The sequence below is a fragment of the Juglans microcarpa x Juglans regia genome, chromosome 8S (genome assembly GCF_004785595.1).
Source record: "Juglans microcarpa x Juglans regia isolate MS1-56 chromosome 8S, Jm3101_v1.0, whole genome shotgun sequence".
Classification (NCBI taxonomy): Eukaryota; Viridiplantae; Streptophyta; class Magnoliopsida; order Fagales; family Juglandaceae; genus Juglans; species Juglans microcarpa x Juglans regia.
In genome coordinates, this window is record NC_054609.1 from 7,508,798 (window position 1) to 7,530,170 (window position 21,373).

The window sequence follows — 21,373 nt, forward strand, 5'->3', positions numbered from 1 at the left end:
GTTAAAAAAGTTTTTGATAAACTTGTTATGGATTTCCCTATTGGTACCTCGAAAGATCTTTTCTTTCTTTCTTTTCTCTTTTTTTTTTTGAAAAACGACCTCCCCATATTTATTCAGCATAACTAAAAAAAGCATTAATATGTGCAACTAATAAAAGCTCCAATAATAGTATAAAGTCACTTCATATCACTTTTAATCAAGTATTTTCAAATGCTTGACTTGATTTCTAAATATATATATATATATATATATATATATATTAAAATAAGTATCAATAATAGTACCGATATATTCATAATGGTACTATTTTATCGAAACAATATTAAATTTAAATTTCAAATATTCATTCCCTTTTTTTTCCTTTATTTTTTTGTTTGCATAGTTATAAAAAAAAAAAAAAAATCATGTATGTCAGGAATAAATGTTAACTGGTTTTAAGAATTAAAAAATAAAAAAAGTTGCAGGAGTTTAAGAATCGTGCTGACATTTTATTAAAAAAGTGTGACTTATCAAAAAAATAATTTTTTTATAAAGAATACTTTTAGAAAAGAAACCTTTCATATTAATTAAACAAAGATAATGAAAATATCTATAATAAATTATATTCATTTTGATAGCATTTTTCATATGTAAAATTATAATAATAATTCTATTCATCATCTTTATACATCATATATTATAAATAATTTTTTTATTAAATATATTATATATAAATGATGAGTTGGAGAATTTAATTAATTTTAAAAAATAAAATAAAATAATTATAAATTTTAAAAAAATAAAAATAAGAATGGTGGGCAGATATTATTAACAGCAAAACTCACGCTCCACGTAGAGGCAAAAATGGTGTCGGGAAAGGAGTGGGACCCAGTTTCCACCTTACATTATTTTTCAGTTTGGTTGAGATTGCAGTAATCTACTTGGAATCCCACTACAGAAAATAATCGAGATCGCCATGATCAAAAGCTTGATCTTTTGAGAGACGTTAGGTTGACGGAGACACCCAATGCGGACGTCCCAATCTCGATCTCGAACGAATCGTACCTGCGAAACAGCTCCACCACAAGAAGCCGAGATACCAGAACCACGAAGTCTTTCCCCGCACACTGCTTATTCCCGACCGTCGGCGTCTCGGTTTCCGGTCCGTTTGACCACAACACGTGCTTTAGCAACTTCTCACCCTCTCCGACGAACCTATCCGGCACGAACTCTTCGGGTCTGTCGAATATTTTAGGATCCTTTGTTGCGAATGGCTGATACCCGAATATCATTTCGCCTTCCTTAACTCGGAAAGCAGCTTCGTGGCTCTCGATGATGAGGTCACGCTTTGCCCTTCCGTATTGTAACGGCACCGGCGGTTCTATCCGGAGAGATTCGTACACGACGGATTTCATCAGCGGCATCTGTTCCATGACGGCCATAGTGACTCTTCCGCCGTTGGATTTGATGGTTGATCTGATCTCTTGCGCCAACTGGGTGTGTAGTTCGCTCCCGGTTCTACCGATTAACTTTATCATGTTGGTGAAGAAGAACTTCATGCCTCCGAAGGTGTTAAAGCACGTAGCGAACAGCAAATTATGGCATGCTTCGTCTCTCGAGATGCCCAATCTTTCGGCCTCGTCAAGCACGGGCCCGGAAGACTCGTAGAAGAAGTCGTAGAGCCTCCGGTAATCGGATTTGACCAGAAATGGAGGGAGAGGGAAGGTGTGGATGAGGAGTTCTTCAAGATACTTTGGGAGGCCTAGTGTGAGCAGAGGACTAAGCTGGAACAGGACCCATTTCAGGATCAGCTTCGGACCATCAATTCCGAGCTTGGTGTCGGCCGGGTTCGTGCCGTACAGGGCACGAGAAAGGAAGTTAAATGCCGCTTGGTCACTGGCATCCCCGAAAGCGGCTTTGCCTTTGGTCGCGAGTTCCTGCTCGAAGCCATTGAAGAGCTCCGTGTAGCTGGAATGAAACTCGGGCATGACGTGATCGCGACGGAACTCGAGGAGGAAGAACATGAGGCGCTTGAGCTTATCGTGGCGCGTCTCAGACGGGTCGAGATAGGAGAGAACCCGGTAACCACCGGTGAGTTCGGTGGAGGGCATGTAAGTTCCAGTGAAAAGGTTTTTCTTAGTTACCTTCGTGACGTCAAACAGCACCGGAAAGCTCTTGCCGTCTAGCAGAACGACGACGCGAGGGTCGGAAGCTATGAAAGGACCGGGTGGCATGTTGGCTCTGAACACCGTCGACCGGTACTTCTGGACACGTGACTTAAAGAATTCCTCACGACCTTGGTTATAAAAGTAGTCGAGTCGATCCTTTATCGGGCCGATAAAAGGGAAGCCATAGCTTCCGGGGATTTTCAGGATCGGAAGCTCTTTGGGTCCAGGAGACTCTATCGTCTCCGGTGGAACCTGTACGTATGGATTTTCCGACAATGAGGAAGCGATCGGAGGGAAGATACCTCGACGCGCGGAGGGCTTCGAAGATCTTCTGGGTGACTGAAATTTTGGCTGAAGAGAAGGAAAAGCTAGAGAAGTGGAAGCCATTGTCGTCGATCTGGGTGAAGCTTTTGGCTATTAAAAAAAGATAGTACTAATTTAAAGACGGTTGGTAAGGGTTGCTGTAAGCCGGTAGGCCTGATTGGTGTTTGAACACGTGATTGGAAATAGAAGTACTGTGAGGAGAAAATTAATATTTTAAGGATGGATTTAATGGCAAGCGATTGACTGAATCGTCGATATATATATATAAATATATATATATATATATCGTAATTTGAGAATATATATTTATAGATAAATTTTATAAAAATAAATTTATAAATTATCATAATTTTATATGATATATTAAATTTATTTATAATAAAAATAATTTTATAATCTTCAACTTATGATTTTATTTTTATGAAATTCTTTTGTAATTAAAAGTATTTTTCTAAAACTTTGTATAAGATATTTGTAAATTTTGTATAAAGGTTTTAAAACTATTTAAGAATAAATAATGATTTTCCTACCACGACTTTGTAACTCATTTAGAGAGAAGAAAAGTCAATGTAATAGTACACTTTATTGAAAATATGAAGGTTTCTTTAATTTGAGTTTCAATTTTTTCAAAACTATATCAATTAAAATAAAGTTGAAAAATAGTTATGAGCATATTATTACGGTTTAAGAATATATAAGCCCGGAGCAACGATGATGGGTCCCTTCTCTAAAGAGCGGGGCGTTTTTATTTCTTTGTTTCTTATGAACAAAGAGTATAGTCTCTAAGACAATTGTTTGTAGAGGATTAAGTATGGAGGTGAACTCTTCAATCTATGGGAGGGTTTCAAACTCAGTGATGAAGAGAAATAAGAGATCATGATACAAGATGAAGTTGTCCAGAAGTTTGAAGAAAAAGGGAAGAAATGTCTCGTAGCTTTGATTGAGAAGTTGAACAAGAAAGCTTTTCATTCAACAATTTCGAAAATATGGCAAATAAAGGGTTGGATCATCTTCAAAGAAGTAAGATGGAATTGTAATCTACTCGAATTTTAGAAAGAAATAAGAAAAAGAAAGAGTCATGGAGAGGAATGGACTTTTGATAAATTCCTCCTAAAAAGTCTGAAGGAATTTGATGGTGGTTTGGTATCTAAAGATATAATCTTCTCTCATGAACCTTTCTGGATATAAGTACACAATATGCCTTTTGTTGGGATGACTAAAGGCATTGGTGAAAAGTTAGGAGTTGCTCTTGGTCGATGTTAATGATCTTGGTTTGGGTTGGGGGACATTCATAAGAGTCAAGGGTAATGGTTAATATAAAAAAAGCCTCTTGCGAGAGGTCGGGTCTTGACATTAGGTGAAAATCAATTATGAATCTCTTTTAAATATGAATGTCTTTCTAACTTTTGTTTTCATTGTGAAACTATCAGACATAAACACAAGGGATGCTTAAAGCAGGGTTGGCAGGCGACTGGCAAAGAACATGTAGGATCAATATGGCCCTTGGCTACATGCGGGTTCTTTAAATCCTTAGGTTGGTGGTCATAGGAGCAGGGGTGTAAACGGTTTGGTCCGGTCGGTCTAAAGGGGCACTTTTGGACCAGACTGAAATTTTCAATCCACCCATTTTCCACGCTAGACCGAAGCAGTGGTACCTCTCGACTGGATTGGACCATTATCTATCTGTCTATTCGGTCTGGGCTTGCGCAAAAGGGTTACTTTTTTGTTAAAGGCTCAACTTACCAATAAACACTATTTATTTTGGCCCAACTAAAAAATGAGCCCAAAAATAATAAAATTAAAGGATAAAATTTATATAAAATAATAAAATTAAAATTAAGTAACCTCTTTACTGTTGATTATCTAATTAACCCATTAATAAAATCATTAATTATAATTATATCAAGTATACTCAATAGTATGTGTATGAATTATGATAGTTAATATGTAATAACCTATATTAAAATTTTAATATTGTATATATGGTTAATAAATAATTGGTCCATGGATGCTTCATACTTGTAACTTAGGTATTTTACAAAAAATGTACCTAATTATTTTGAATAGGTATAGATACTAGAGTATTTATCATTGCATATAATATTGTGATTTATCATATAATATATTAGTTATTGTCAATGACATATTAGTTAATATTTAATAGTATATTTAACATTTTAGATGAAGATTACATAATTAAGTTATATAATTACTATATAAAAAATTATAAAAAAAATACCATAAGTAATTTAGTTGGTCCGGTTTTGTTGAGGGTGAAAAAACCATATCTTGAGACCTAACCGAAAATCGAAAATCCCAAAGCTAGGAGACTGAGACCTACCAGTAAGGTTATCGGTTTGGTCTGGTAGGGTTTTCCAGTTCGGACCTGTAACCTTACACCCCTACATAGATGGCGTGGTAGTGCTTCAAGTTTAGAACAGAATGGATTACAACAAGAAACGAATTCCGATGAGGTGTGATATGACGTAGACAAAGAAGGAAATGATACTTAAAAGGCAACATTTACTAAAGAGATGATTTCAAATGTTCCCACGATCTCAGGAAAAGAAAATGAGTGAACTATTTCTTATGGAAGTCTTACTAATGGGGGAACTCATGAAAGGATGGATCTGGATTAGATCAACAAAATCTCAGCAGGAGTGTGCTCTCAAATCAAACTTTCCCTCCTAATTCTAAAAATATCATGGGACAACCAAAAAATATCTCCAGCTGGAAGATGAGAGAGCAAGAGAAGGAAATAAAGCTGAAAAATCTGGTTCGGAGTCCTCCATGTTGTTGGATAAAACAACACTTACTAAGAAGAGGAGTTTTTCTGAATTTGAGAATGAGGCACTCAATAGTTTTCCTGTAAGGGCTCAACGGCAGGATGAGTAGGCAGAGGCTGCTCAGCAGCCCTGCTAGCAAAAAGAACTTACTAAGCTGGAATTTCAGATGGCTTGAGAACCTTCAGAGAGTTCGAGAACTTCATCATCTTGTGAAGGAAAAGCGCCCAATGTCTTTCTAATAGAGACCAAATGTAATAGAGAGAAGGTAAAGAAAATTCGGAATCAATTGGGCTTCGATCATGGTTTTTTGGTTGACAATAAAGGATGGAGTAGTGGCATTGCTTTCATGTGGAAGAAAGAGTTCAAAGCTGAACTTAATTCTTTCAGTGAAAGACATTATTGTGCAGACGACGTCTCCCATCAATAACCAGAGCTAGTTTTTGACAGGTTTCTAGGGTGATCCTATAGTTGCAAGAAGAGAACTGACAGTTGCTTAGACTCCTTAGGCCAAATCCTCCTATGTCGTGGCTATTTATAGGGGATTTTAATGAAATTATTGAACAAGGGGAGAAGTTTGGTGCAGCTGAATGATCCTATAGACAAATGGAGAACTTTAGAGAAGCAATTGAAGATTGTTGCTTAAGCGACATGGGTATCAAAGGCCATAAACTCACATGGTGCAAAAGCAGAGAAGGCAATGGATACACGAAGGAATGCCTAGACAGAGCCTTAGGAAACAACAAGTGGCACACTTTTTTCTCTAATAGATGTTAATGTTCTTGCAGCACAAAGCTCTGACCACTGCCCTTTACTAATTTCCTGCTACAATCATAATGAGGAAATTATGTCACGGGGGAAATTCTTCAGATATGAAACTAGCTGGACAAAGAGGGAAGATTGTCATGATGCAATAAAGAAAGCATGGGGATCCTCCTCCCTTCACTATATCAGAGTTAAGGAAACCAAAGAAGGTTTGGACCGGTGTAGACATAGTCTAGTTTTATGGAATAGGGCTATATAACAAACCGGAGAATCGACCGGGAACTCAGACCGGCCAGCCGAGCTCGGAACAGGTCGAAATCGGTGGAGAATCGGTCGGTGTGCGGTACAAAATTGGAAAAATTGATATCGGCCGGTTCGGCATCGGTTCGAACCTGGTTCAAACTGCTGAACCGGCCGACTAAAGAAATTAATTTTTTTTATATATACTCTGTACTTAAAACGACGCCATTCTACTTAAGTTTAAGTGGAACGGCGTCGTTTACTCCTATAGTTGTGTTTTAAACATAACTGAAACGACACCGTTTGATAATAAACCAAACGGCGTCGTTTTATTTATAACGTATTAAAAAAAATAAGTAGAACGATGCCGTTTGGTTTAAACCAAACTGCGTCGTTTCGATATCACTCCGTCTTCTTCGTCGCGTCTCAGTTCTCATCCTCGCTCTCTCTCTCCTCTTCAACTCTCTTTCTCTAGTCTCTACTCTCTGAGATGAAGCTCGGTCTGAGAACCGACTGTGAACCGCCACAGAAATGAAGCATCGGCCGGCTCGGCGTTTCTCCTCCCCATCGACCGATTTTGGCTGGTTTTCTCCCCCAAAACTTAAGCGCCGTTCGGCGTCTGTTTTGCCCAAAAATCATGCCGAAGGGATCGGTTTTCACTCCTATTATGGAGTAAGACGATGCTTGGAAAACAAATGATCATTATTAATCAAAAGCTAGCTAGATTAAATTGTTGCAAAATTCATACAATGAAGGTTCTCTTAGGAGTATAAAGGAGTTGCAAAATAAATTTGATTCCTCGCTTGAGGAAGAAGACGTCAAATGGCATCAGAAAGCAAAATAAAGGTGGCTACAAGAAGGCGACATGAACATAGTATTTTCATATGTGTGCCAACTAGCGAAAGCAAACTAATTCCATTCACAGAATTTCAAATGGGAAGGGATGCACTTCTCCAAGACCAGAGGAAGTTCTAATCCTTCTTTCAAGAGATGTTCTCATCCTCTCAACCATCTGGTATAATAGAAGCCTTATCATCTGTAGAACCTAGTATCACTAATGAGATTAATCTAATTCTGACAAAGTAGTTCACAATGAAAGAAACTGAAAAATGCCATTTTTCAGATGAACCCTCTGAGCTCGCTAGGCCTTGATGACTTTCCAGCAAACTTTTACCAAGAACATTAGAGTATAGTGGGACAATATATTAGTGAAGTAATTCAAGAAATTCTAAACACATACAGGTGGACTGAAGGACTAAATGAGACTTTCATTCCACTGATTCCCAATAAGAAAGCCCCAATTTCAGTGTCAGATTTTCGACACTTAAGTCTTTGTAATGTTCTTTATAAGATAATAATGTCTTGGCAAACAGACAAAAACTTATTCTCCCTAAGTCTCAACTATCCAAAGTGCTTTTTGTGCCAGGTAGGTTGATCTGGGACAGTATCATTGTTGCTTATGAAAGAATGCACACAATGCAATACAAAATGAGAGGCAGAAAGTTTGGTTTTATGGCTCTTAAATTTGATATGATCAAGGCTTATGATAGAGTTGAATGAGAATTTCTGAAAGTTGTAATATACAAGATGGGGTTTGATAGTAGATAGATTGATCTTATAATGAAATATGTGATTGTCTCTTATTCCATTCTTATAAACGGTATCCCTAAAAATGGTTTTAAACCCTCAAGAGGAATTAGACAGGGTGATCCACATCACCGTATCTATTCATTCCCTGCTCTGAAGTTTTAAGCTCCAAATAATGACGATGCTCAAGGCCACATCACAAGAATCCCTCTTTCTTGAGGTACTTTATATTAAATCATTTATTTTTTACAAATACTAGACTTTTATTTTGTAAGGTCAATTGTTTAGAGTGGAGCAGATTAATTAGGTTGTTAGGAATCTATGAGAAGGTATCAGGTCAAAGGCTAAACAAGGATAAGACCTCAATCTTTTTCAATAGCAATACCAAGCAAGAAGTCAAAGATCATCATTTTCTTATAAAAAGTATCTGGAGCTACTACCCTTGTAGGCAAATCTTGATCAAAGGCTTTCAAGAACATATAGGATAATGTCAGTAGCAAAATTAGCAATTGGAAAGTAAAGTTCTTATCCCAAGCTAACGAGGAAATTCTTCTCAAGTCCGTGATACAGGTCATACTAACTTATGACATGGGTGTGTTCAAAATGCCAAAGAATTTATTGAAGAAAATTAACAGAATTATGCATAAATTCTGATGGGGTCAAATCAAAGACAAAGATAAGATGCACAAGCTAAGTTCGAAACAAATGGGTAAGGCAAAGAATGTAGGCGGTCTTTGTTTCAGACATCTTGAAAATTTCAATCTTTCAATGCTAGCAAAGTAGGGTAGGAGACTAGTATAGAACTCACAATCCTTAGCAGAAAAGGTGCTAAAATGGAGAAGCCTACTGGCAGCAAACCATCCTATATATGGAGAAGCCTACTGGCAGCAAGATATCTCATTGAAGAAGGTTTGATCTTGAGAATGGTAATGGGGATTTTGTTAAGATTTGGAAAGACAAATGGATATTACAACCAGTATCATTCAAAATACAATCATCTGTGAGAGAATCACACGAGCGAGCTAAAGTTATGGAGTTGATCGATTGTGTGACACTAAGTAGTGGAACATTCCTTTGTTAAAAGCAATTTTCCTAACTATTGAGATTGAGGAAATTTGAAGAATTCTAATTAGTCGGTGTAATAGTTCTAATAGATTACTATGGAGATATACATTAGATGAAAAATTCTCAGTAAGAAGTGCATACTACCTATAGGGAGAGATACAAGAAAGAGGCTAGGGGCGATCATCAAGCACCAATCACAAGAGTATGATTCGGTAAAAATTATGGAGACTTAGGGTTGTACATGGAGTTAAAGGTGGTTCACAACCCAAATTGCCCCATCTCTCTTAACAAAACTAAACATGTTGAGCATGCCATTTGGAGTTGCAAGTCAGAACAAGATGTTTGGGGCCTATGTTCACGAAGAACTAAAAAATGCATAATTGAAGAGAAGTCTTTCATAGAGGTGTTAAACAACTTTTTTATTTACATGACATATGAGTAACTTGAAGAATTTGCAGTAGTAGCTTAGAAGATTTGGAAGACGAATTCATTTATTTTTTAGGCAGGGTTCTTGCATCCTTGTACCCTGGTGAACCAATTCAAACAGGCCCTTGATGACTATAGAAGTATGGTTCAAAAGAATTATAATTGTGCACTCAAGATCACCAACCCCGTACAAGAATGGACAGCTCCTCCCAAGGATTTTCAAAGAATAAATCGGGATGTAGTAGTTGACAAAATTCACTGCAAAGTTGGAATTGGAGTGATAGTATGTGATTGGAAAAGAACATTTCTAGCAACTCTAAGAGCAAATAGGGATTTGTTCCCAGATGCTCTACTAGCAAAAACTATCACTTCACTCCAAGCTTCAATCATTTGCACTGAGTTGGGACTGAAGCAGATCATATTAGAAGGTGATGTTATGATAGTGGTTAATTCCCTCAAGAGTACTGAGGTGCAGAGATGATCATTGATGATATTAAAAAGACACTAGCAAAAATTGATCAATGGTCTATTCAAAATGTTCCAAAGATTGTCAATAAAGTAGCTCAAGCTTTAGTAAAAAGTGTTTTACGAATATACGAGGATATAGTTCAGATATAGTTCAGATTGAAAAATACGCTCCATGTATTCCTTCTTTATTCTAGGGAGCTTTTAATAAAAGCAGTTCTTTTTATTAAAAAAAAATCTATAAGCCTGCACAAATAGAAAAAAATAGAGGAAAATTATACATAACATATCTAAAGTTGTCCATAACTTCCAATTGTTTGCTGTTTTAGCCATAGATAATCTTTGGTTTCTAAGAAATCAAATTATTCATGAAAATGTTTCCTCTTCTATTGAGTCATTTATCCAAAGAACCATTCAGTTCTACAAAGATCACTGCAAATCTTGGGTGTGGAAAATATCCAATGTATTTCCAAATTGGTCTGCTCCTCCAATCGACCATCTCTTGATTTCTTTTGATGTAGCAACTAGGCATACTGGGAGTACTATAATTGCAATTTGCAGAAATCATGAAGGAGCCACAATCTTTGTTATTTCAAAACACATCCAGAGTAACAACTCCAACCAAGGGGAAGCACAAGCAGCTTTTCTTGGAATTCAAGAAGCCCACACAAGAAATATCAAAAAAATCATTGTAGAATGTGACTCCCAAGTGGCTATTTCAGCAATAAATGGAAACAACAACTCAGATTGGACTATAGAAGGAATTGCAAGAGATACATGGTTTTTACTCCAAAGCTTTGAAAATTGGAAAGTAAGGAAAATACATCGATCACATAATCGATGCGCGCATTCCATTGCGCAATGGGCCGCTACTAACAATCAGTATGGTAGCATCCCACTGATCAAGATCCCTCAATGCTTATTAGATTTCCATAATGAAAAAGATCCACCCTGTTTGTAAAGTTTTTGTTTCAGACTTTGGACTGCATCTAGTTGTATTATATTGGCAAAAGTGGATCACTATAATCTAAAAATTGTTTGAATATAATTTTTTAAGAATATTTTTTAGTATTATTATTTTTTGTAAAAGTTGTTTTGTTTTTTTTTTATGTTTTTACATTTCGCTAAAATTTAAGTACAGAATTAGATGAAAATTTAAAACAAAATATTTTTCTCAGATCAAAAGATGTTTAGTTTGAATCTAAAAAAAAAAAAAAAAAAAAAAAAAAGGTGTGGAATTGACTAAATCAAACATAAGTTAAGTATCATAAAAGCTTAAATGTATTTTATTAATACTAATTGTTCAGGAAGATTGACAGTTCACGCATAGAAAGACTCACCAACTCTATTAAATTATTAAATAAATATAAGCAACCACGTGCATAAAAATATTTTAATATATTGTAAACTTTGACAGGTAAAGTGAACAGGAAAGAGATTTTGACACCCATAGACCTTGTAAGATGAGCTCGTCAATAGAGTGTAATAGGGAGTGGATAGGGACACAAATTAATGATAACTACGTAAAAATAATATCCCATTCATTCCTTACAAGTTACAAATACCAAAACAAGGTTGGATGTGTGGACTTTTTGCAATTTTGGCCATTTATTATTGAGCAAATGGCTCAAACTGTTTCTCATCTCAAGAGAACCACATCATTTTAGGACTTAAAAAGTGGGAATAAGGAAAAAATACATTTTGAACGTTGGAATAATTAGATATTTTGCACTTCACATCTCAAACTATTAAAACCAATACATTACATCATCCAAACATAACAATTTTGACAAATACTCTCCTCCCAGGCCCTTCGGTATCCGTTGAACGTTGAACGGGTGAACAACTTGACTACCATACTTGTCTTCTCTTGACCCTAAATTATAGAGTTTTAATTCCAAAATCCAAAACAATAATGCTAAAGTCATCGACAGATTCTTCCCGATAGAGTTTACCGATTAGTTTTTTTTTACTTAGTGATTGAGCAAGTATTTTTGGATAGCCTTAGCACTGTCTAATCCAAAATTCAAAATCCAAACGGCACAGTAATTAATTCCAGTTAGTGCACATGAAACAATAAAGTAGAGATAGGGTTTACAATATATGACATGACTCATGAACTTGACATGAATACGATACGAAATAAACTGGTATGGATTTAATATAAATGATATTAGGTTCAAACGGATTGATCCAATAAGATACGATTAATAAATAGGTCAATTGTTGATCAACTCGCAAAATTTGCAATCTGCCCGAACCCAAATTCAATATCTATTATCTTTCAACTTCCCTTTACGATTGGACATGACCCATTTAATGTTCTCTCCCCAATCTAGATCAAACCAAGGTAAATTATATTTACTGCTAAGGAGGCAACCATGGACTGAAAGCAAGAGCCCTTGTTTCCTGAATAATGATGTGATTTAGGTCATCTCCTGAATGGGGTATTGTAGGTGTTCCTGGTTATAGGTCATGTCATTTAGCGGCTATGTAATAAATAGAAGACTCATGGGCTAACCTTTCGTTCTCCCTATTAATCCAAGATCGAGACCTTAGGCGTGAACTTCTTTTTATCCAAGACTGATGAACCTGAGGTTCACTTGATCTGACTCTGACAAGGAGAAGGTGGGTATTTCCTCTAATTCTTGTATGTGACAAGATCTAAGATAGGTAAATAGGCTCAGTATAGAGGCAGACCAACCCTTTAGATAAGTCTTCTCTTGCTCCACAAGCCCAGGCATAACAAAAGTGGATCCTTCAAAAAGTAGGATGACGCAGCAACTGCAAAATTTATTGGTGAATCAAACTAATTGACTTTCACTTCATATCCATCTCATCAAATATTTCTAGATCGCGACACATAATGTTCTCTACGACACTAGAATAGATTTCTTCCATTTCTGGATAGTGAGCGAACAACTGTCCTTTCCCCTTCTCACAATGTTCACAAACTTGCTAAAAAATCAAAGTGTGAATGGCTCTTCGAAGTGCTTCACGTCGTTCTTGATAGGGATTGGCGTGAGGAACTTCCATTGATTCTAAAGCCAACTTATTTTGAATGATCTCCCTCTCACGGTTAAAACAAAAAAACTTAACCATCTCAAACAAATCCAAATAATCTATCCGAAAAATGTGTCTCAACTACAACCAATTGTCCCACATTTTTTCTTTTTTGCATAAAAACCAGATGGCTAGTAATATAATACATTTTTTTAAACCCGTTCCTCCAAATTTTTTTAAAAGCACATGGCTTCTCCTCAAAAAATGACCTCTCAAGTCGGGGAACACATTAGAAATTCACCAAAATCGAGGGGGCACATCCCTCCAAACCCCCTATTTCAGGGGGAACATTCTCTGAACCCTCTATGAACCGAGTAGACTTTAACTACCTATATTCTAAAGCCAATTCTTGAAAGTCTATTTGCTTAATTTATCGATTTTCAAAGTGCCTATTATACCTTTGGGGTGGTGAATCATAAAGGGAGGTTGCCCTCATAGGGGAGTTAGAATAGGAGCAGCCATAGAAGCCCTTAACCATCTCAAACAAATCCATACCATCCATCCAGAAAATGTGTCTCAACTACAACCAAATGCCCCGCATTTTTTCTTTTTTGCATAAAAACCAAATGGCCGATAATATATATATAGATATATTTTTAAATTTGTTCTTCCAAAAGAAATTTAAAAGCAAATGGTTTCTCTTCCAAAAATGACATCTCAAGTCGGGAAACGCATTAGAAATTCACCAAAACACAGAGGCGCACATCCCTCCAAACCCCATATTTCAAGGGGAACATCCCCTGAACTCTCTCCGAACTAAGCAGACTTTAACTACCAATATTATTAAGCCAATGCTTGAAAGCCTATTTGCTTAATTTATTGATTTTCAAAGTGTCTATTATACCCTTAGGTTGGTGAATCATAAAGGGAGGTTGCCCTCAAAGGGGGAAGTTAGAATAGGAGCAGCCATACAAGCCCTTTCCTTGCTAAAGAATGAAATAAAATACAGAATCAAAGACTGCACTAAAGAACTCAAGATAGATACAGTTACGTATTTCTATACTGATTAAAAGATCAATTACTTCCTTAAGTTACATAATTACAATGAACACGTAAAACTTTCCCTGAACTCATGGCTTATTGGTTACATATTAAAAATGATTGTTGTCCTCTAAGTCCCCATCGGGGGGATTGGACAACACCAACTACTGCACCAACTCTTAGCTGCTTCAGTTACGTTAGTCGCCAATAGAACTCTTACTCAAATTGCTTGCTTTAGTTGTTAGAGAACCCCCTCGCTAGTTACAACAATTGTCTCCTTAGTTACACTCCTGCCTCCAAAGATCGCTTTGCTTGCTACTAAGAAGTCAAGAAACTTGAATTATATAATTGCATAAATTACCATTGAACCCTCTAGCGACATCTTTCACAAACTAAACTTAAGAAGTGTTCATACAAGAATCATAATCTTATATTCTAGGATTAGAAAGGGTCATTGAGGCTTGGGGTAGATTAAACCTACCTCTTTCCATTGATCATCTCCCATGTATTTGTGCTAGAGGAAAAGAAGGCAATGGTTGTCTAAAGAAGCTATAGGACTCATGAGGGCAAAAAGCTTGGGTATCAGCTATAAAGAGTAGACCATGTAGTTTCCTTTATGCAGACATTGGACGTGAAGGGACTTCGGACGAGATGTGGTGGGCCCCTATAAGCCGACTCCACCCTTACGGCTATAATTTACTCGACAATGGCTTCGTAACCAAGGTCCTTCAAAATTAGTATGGGAGGTACCTTGAAATTCAATGTGTTCTCACAAAGAATTTTAGTTATTTGGGCTTCATGTTTGGGAAATAGGAGAGGGCATCCCTTACTCCATTAATACTGAATTGCAGGATAAGTGAGAAAGACGATTATTAATACAATGTTAGACTTGAATCGACTTTCTCATGCGTCCCTTAAAAAATACTCCCCTCCTTCGCTACACTCATCCTCCCTTGAGGAGGAACTAGATTCTCACTTTGTATGAGCCGTCTGCGAATTACAGCCTCCCCCTGCACTATTAAGGGAAACTATGGGTGTCTAATTACTCAGCTACTCTAGAGACGTGAAGCTAGCTCAACTATGAGTGCATATCCCAGTCGCTTTGCTCCAACTAGGGATACTCACTCATTGAAAGAAAGCAACTTTTTCTTTAAAGAATGCACAATCAATTCCTTTCATGAGGAACATCCCCCCGAACCCCTCCGAACCGAGGAAACTTAACTGCCAATATTCCAAAACCAATTCCTGAAAGCCTATTTGCTTAATTTATTGATTTTCAAAGTGCCTATTATACCCTTGGATTGGTGAATCAAAGAGGGAGGTTGTCTCATAGGGGCAGTTACAATAGGAGCAACCATATAAGCCTTTTCCTTGCTAAAGAAATGAATAAAATACAAAATTAAAGGTTGTATTAAAGAACTCAAGATAGATGCAGTTACGTATTACAATACTAAAGATCAATTACAAACTTAAGTTATAGAATTACAATGAACACATAAGGCTTTCCATGAACTCATACTTATTGGTTACAGATTATAAAGGATCATTACCCATCCTTGGGGGGATTAAACAACACCAACTTCTGACTACTTTAGTTACCTTGATTGCCAATAGAACTTGAAATCAAACTGCTTGATTTATTTGTTTCAGGGGAAACCACCCCCTGGGGATCCCTTTCCCTAGTTACAATTGTTATCTCCCTAGTTACACTCCTACCTCCAAAGATTACTTCGCTTGCGACTAAGAACTCAAGAAACTCAAATTCTATGATTGTGTAAATGACCATCAAACCATTTGGCGACATCTTTCCCAAACTAAACTGAAGGAATGTTCTTATGGGAATCGAGAATTGTAATCGCATATTCCAGGATTCATGAGGGCCATTAGGGCCTAGGGTAGGTTAGACCTACCTGCTTTCAGCATCATCTCTCATGTGTTTATGATAAAGGACAAGAAAGCAATGGTTTTCCAAAGAAGCTATAGGATTCATGAGGACAAAAGGCTTGGGTACTAGCTATGAAGAGTAAACCGTAATGTTTGAAATTGGACGTGACGGGACTTCCGATGGGACATGGTGGTTCCTTATATGCTGACGTCACATTTCAAGTCTATACTTTACTCAACAATGGCTTTGTACCTAAGGTCCATCGAGATCAATAAAGGAGGTGCCTTGAAGTCAATGTGTTCTCATATAGGCTTTCAATTATTTTGGCTTTATGTTTGTGAGATCGGAGAGGGTGTCCCTTACTTCTTTCATACTGAATGACGGGATAGGGGAGAGACGATTATTAATACAATGTTTTCTCACAAGGTTAGATTGAAGAATACCGTGCATTCAATTTTTGGTGTCGCACGAGCGTATCTCTTAAGCATGCTTCTCCTCATTTGCTGTCCTATCCTGAGGAGGAACTAGTTGCTCGCTTTATATGAGCTGCCTATGAGTTATGATCTCCCCCTCTGCTTTTAAGGGTGACGAGGGCCTCATATTCAGCAATTCTAGATATGTGAGGCTAGCTCAACCGTGAGTATGTATTGGGCACTCTCTCTCACTTGATTCCCTCTATGTTGATTAATGCTTTATTTTCGACTCAATGAGACCAAACTACCACGTGAGCTTCTTTTCGGTGTTATTCCTAGAATTCCTAATGCCTCTTGCTTCAACATAAAAGTTCTCATCCACTTTATCATCATGATGAAAGCACAGTGAGCGAGTCTTCTTTCCGAGTCGAGTACTAGGCAGCCTTACAGTAATAAGAAACGGGGAGTTCACATCATTTGTTAGACTATTAAGCCTAGTACCAAAGAAAAGTTCTCATCCGAAAAGACAGCTTGATCATTCCCTTTGTCCTCAACCTTGGTCAACTATGCCTATCTGATAGCAGAAGTAGAGTGGGCATAGACCTCAAATAGTCAAATTATATAGATACGAGAAAAAACATAGCAGGCCTCTAACGTTAAAAAAAGAAACAAAAATAACAAAAAAGCTTGAGAAACAAACACTATAACTTCGTCATCGTGCAATTTGAATTTAAGCATTGGGCTTCTGAAAGCTATCTTTTGTAGGGATCTTCGATTGCCTTGTATAACTATCACTCATTTCATGCTAGGAAATCATCAGCTTATGGCAGGAAGGATGGATGAGCTCCATATTGATATAAAAGGGGAATGGAGGCTAAAACTCCACCTCCCAGCTTTGATTAGAGTCGGTTCCTTGACTCCTCATCAGGATGACCCAATAGTCTCCTACCCGACAATCACCCCCACCAAGTATTGTATCGACGGTACAACAATTCAACAAGTGCCATATCAATAGCACCATATTGGTTCTCAATTGTCACTCCAACCAATTGGGATTTCTTTACGTTTTGAAAGTGGCACTGAAGCTCATTCCAGCACCAAATGTTCATGCCCGAGAACACCACAGTTCGAAGACCAACTTATCCAACAACCTTCAACACACAGTGTATTTCTCCATGTACAATACTTCAATACTATCTTTCACTTTAGAAAGAAACTTTAAAAAGTTCTGGTTTCATACCGACAATTGATTACCTTAACCGGCCATCCACTATTTTGTCAGGTGTACCGACCTTCAATCTACGGCACTCACATTCAAACAGTCATTGTCTAGAGTCCAAGTTGATTCAACAAAGATTCCACCAACAACGTTCTTGTGTGGATTCTTCAACATCACTTTGTCATTGACTCAAGAGCACCATCGACTTTCGGACTGCCTATCATCGATCATTCCACTCTTCTTTTGAGTAGACAAGTAAAACATAAGATTAGTCATGCCATCCTAAGTCGGGGTCTCCTACGTCTCCTACCATCCATGTTGTTCACACCAACATGTCTCAATCTAACATAGCTACCCATCTGCTTTAACCAAGCTCACTTCTACGTTTCCATCAAGGTACCGTCTAATTGCTTGAGATGGCCAAGGCTTACTCTGTCAAGCTAACAAAATTGGAGAGTGTTGCTTATCACACTCTCTTTATTCACTTGCCAATTAGTCAAGTATTAAGCTAGTTGATATCTTTGTTGTCAATCTACACCATATGCATCATTCTCTCCTGTAAGAACTTAGTGCTCAGTGTAGTCAAGCTTTGCTCTTCCTGTGCCCAGACCATCACATGGACTGAAGTATTTCCCGTGTTGTTTATAGAAGTGATGCCTACATCCATTAGTATGCCAATCACAATTCTAGTCTAATATCCACTAATGTGCCAAACCTTCCAACATCGAATAGTGATCATGTCAGTCTATCTACTATCTTTGCTTTGGCTCAACTAAACCAATAATTTCTACCAAAACCCATAAATTCTCACTAAACAAAATTTTAAGGCTGCATTTGGATGTTGAGCTTAATTTAGCTAAGTTGAATTCTTTATGAATAGTAGTGAGTTGAGTAGTGGAGTGAGTTATGTGGGGTCCATCTAAACTGAATTTAAAGTGTATTTGGATATTTAGATGAGTTTAATATTTTTTATATGAAATTGAAAAAGGTTGTGGGTCTCACATATAAAGATGTTTTAAGTTAAAAAAGGTTGCAGGTCCCACATGTAAGAAGGTTTTGAGTTGATATGAGTTTAGTAATTTGAGAGTTGGGTGTTTGGATGTTAGACTCACCTTAAAGTTATACTAAACTCAGTTGAGTTTAGGAACCAAACGCAACCTAAATAGTAGTGCCAATTTGCAGGCCCAACCATTATCTTAGTATCAGCCCACATTCCGACATGCCACAAACATTCCGCACAGCCATCTGGGTTCATAACTAACCTTAACATAACAAATAAAATGATACCTAGATTGACCCTATCAAGTAAACTAAAGGTTCACCTCCTTGGAGGGGTCCTTCTAAAACAAAATTCTAGCAATTTCATTTTCATCCAATGTTCTTACCCACCAGTGAGCCGGCACAGATTCTCCACCTAACTCATGCCAAACCCTTATGTTATGAGGTATTCAACTTTTTTCCAATTCTGCCTTTGTGACTTCATCAATCTACCAATAGTCGTATGCTAGTACTTTGCTCTAACTACGAGGCTTAAGTCTTGTCTTCACCCGTGAATGCAATAGGACACAGTTATCTAACTCGACTTCCGCAGCGAGTCTCATTGCAACTCTCTCCTACAATAGTGATTATGGTTTGCCACACCAGACATCACATCCCCTTGAAATGGAACTTCAATTTCCACAACAAAGCATCATGACATTTCCTTCGTATTTGTGGTGACAACTCTATAGCTCGACCACCACACTTCTACACATTGAGTCTTTTGGCATCGGTGGGTAACACAATTCTTCACAATGGTAACAACACTCTTTCTTGATCTATCATGTTTAACACACCAGCCTCTTTCGTATCACATTCTCGCACATGCATAGGTGATAGTAAGATCTTGGGCCAAAAACCATACTTTTCAATCCTTTCCTTTGTCTAAAAATGCCCTCTTGGCAACGTAAGCCATCAATCGTCTATACAATGCACGACGGACCACAACCAACTTCCTCATGTGCAAAGGATTTCTCCAAGTTTAGTTGACAATTTCAGTGTCTTTGCAAGTGAGCAACGACCATTCAAAAAACGAGTTGACATGGTCTTGAACAACCCAATAGGCTTTGGACTTCGATGGTTGCTTGAAGAACATAATTAGGTCAGCTCAACCCATTTACTATGAAACGCGTTAAATGCATTGGAGCGGGTTAAATGACTTGTGTTTAGATTAACCCAATAAAAGTTAATTACTAAACAAGTTAAACGGGTTGTATTATGCTATCCATTAATTAAAAATGATTGGGTTTGAGTTTTAGAGTTTGAACCATTTAATTAAATGAGTCGAGTTCGACTCATATAATATAATATAATATACTTATGACTTAACATGCTAGAGAGACAGACCAAGGGGCAAACAAAAAGACTAAGAGCAAAAACTCGCGATGATGGCGATAAGGAGCTGGAAAAAAGTGATAACAGAGACTGAGTTAGATGGAGACACACTTAAGTCACACACACAGACCACCATGGTTGCCATGGGAACTATGGGACTTACTCGGCTGCTAAAGGTTGGACGAGATATGGCTTTAACAAAAGAAAATGACTTGTATGGGCCCAAGATGTGAAAGTCTGAAGCAGTCAATTTGAACAAAAAAAAAAAAAAAGGGGAGGTCGAACACACTGGAGATTTTCAGAAAAGATCCAAGAGATTGCACATGAGTTGCATACTTTATGAATGTATATAACATTATTCTAAAAATTATTCTAAAAACCAAAAACTTTTTATAAAGGCAAAAAATCCATAAATAAACATTAAACATGAAAAAAGGAACAGAAGGTGTAAACTTAAAAAACGGAAAATTGTGAATTCATCGTTTGAGGTCCTGTTCTACATTGGTATTGCAACATTCCTGCTTGTAACTGACCGCGTGCAAAGGCCATACATATCAGCAATTTCGAAGAGGCGGGGCTCTCATCACGGGTCTCAGAGGATTCTTTGCATGCGCTTCTTCACAATGTTCTTCAAGGTCATTGCCCCCTCTTTGCAGCGTATGTAACCTGACTGATGATTGCCCTGCCTGGCCCGGTTGCAGTGGCTCCTTTTCTGATCGGCTGTGCAGCTCAAATTGCACTTGAGAAGCACCTGGACGACTGCCATACATCTCTATAGACTGAACCAAAGCTGCTCATTTCATAGAGAGGTTGTTATTCTCCGTGATTTGAAGGGTCTTCCTACTACTCCAGAATTGATAGAAAGAAGCGGTCCTCTGCTTGCCATGATAGAGACTTTCTGAGTTCTCGGTGCCGTCTACCTTGGTCCTTGATGACATATGTTTTAAGGCTTTTCCCTTGTCGACCTGTAGCAGAGAAGTACTGATGGATGTATGGAGGTGTTGCATATTTTTTGCAGTATGATTTTTGGTCTCATATTGGGCTTCTGTACAATATCACACTTGGCGTTCTTTGTCCAGTTCTAAAATATTTTTTCTGAGCAGTCCCAGTCGTGGAGTCTTTATCATGACTGCTCTCTGCAACAGGCTTCACTGCCTTCTGAACAGGATTCACTGCCTTCTGAACGATCAATTGCTTTGGTTTCAGTAGCAAGAACCAGCAGAGGACCAAGAAATTGCCTGACCGCGTAGATAAGCAACAGTCAGTGGTATTATTGAATCTCACTGGAACATGAATCATACTTCTCCTTCGTCATTTTCTGCAAAACCAACCAGAATCTTATTCCAAGAATCCAAGTCTCACTGAGGAGTTTTCTCAAACATTCATCAAGCAGAGCTCGTGTCACAACTTTACAATAAATCTGCACCCATTTGTTCAATACAACGGTACTGAGTTCTAAATGAGATCTTGTTATGAAGTCAAAGACCCTTTTGCAGGCTTGCAGCTCTGGAAAACTTCATATTGTCACATATTTGAAGAAACTGAACAAGGTCAAGGGAGCCAACAAAAACCCTGTTCCCATTTCACCCATGGCTGCAAGCTTCCACTTTTCCTTCTTTTAGAAAATGCTTGGAATC

The 21,373-nt window shown here is 37.6% G+C and overlaps 1 protein-coding gene across 1 annotated transcript; it reads right to left on the reverse strand.

Annotated features, from left to right (window-relative positions):
- Positions 1-849: 849 nt before the first annotated feature.
- LOC121244850 (allene oxide synthase 1, chloroplastic-like) lies at positions 850-2,619 on the reverse strand. The gene has a single exon (XM_041143073.1). It carries the CDS (start codon positions 2,532-2,534, stop codon positions 960-962), a length of 1,575 nt encoding a protein of 524 aa, XP_040999007.1. The 5' UTR covers positions 2,535-2,619; the 3' UTR covers positions 850-959.
- Between the last annotated feature and the right edge of the window lie 18,754 nt (positions 2,620-21,373).

Bases quoted from the DNA above. Each gene is read 5' to 3' on its own strand.
- LOC121244850 (XM_041143073.1), bottom strand. From the start codon at position 2,534: ATGGCTTCCACTTCTCTAGCTTTTCCTTCTCTTCAGCCAAAATTTCAG.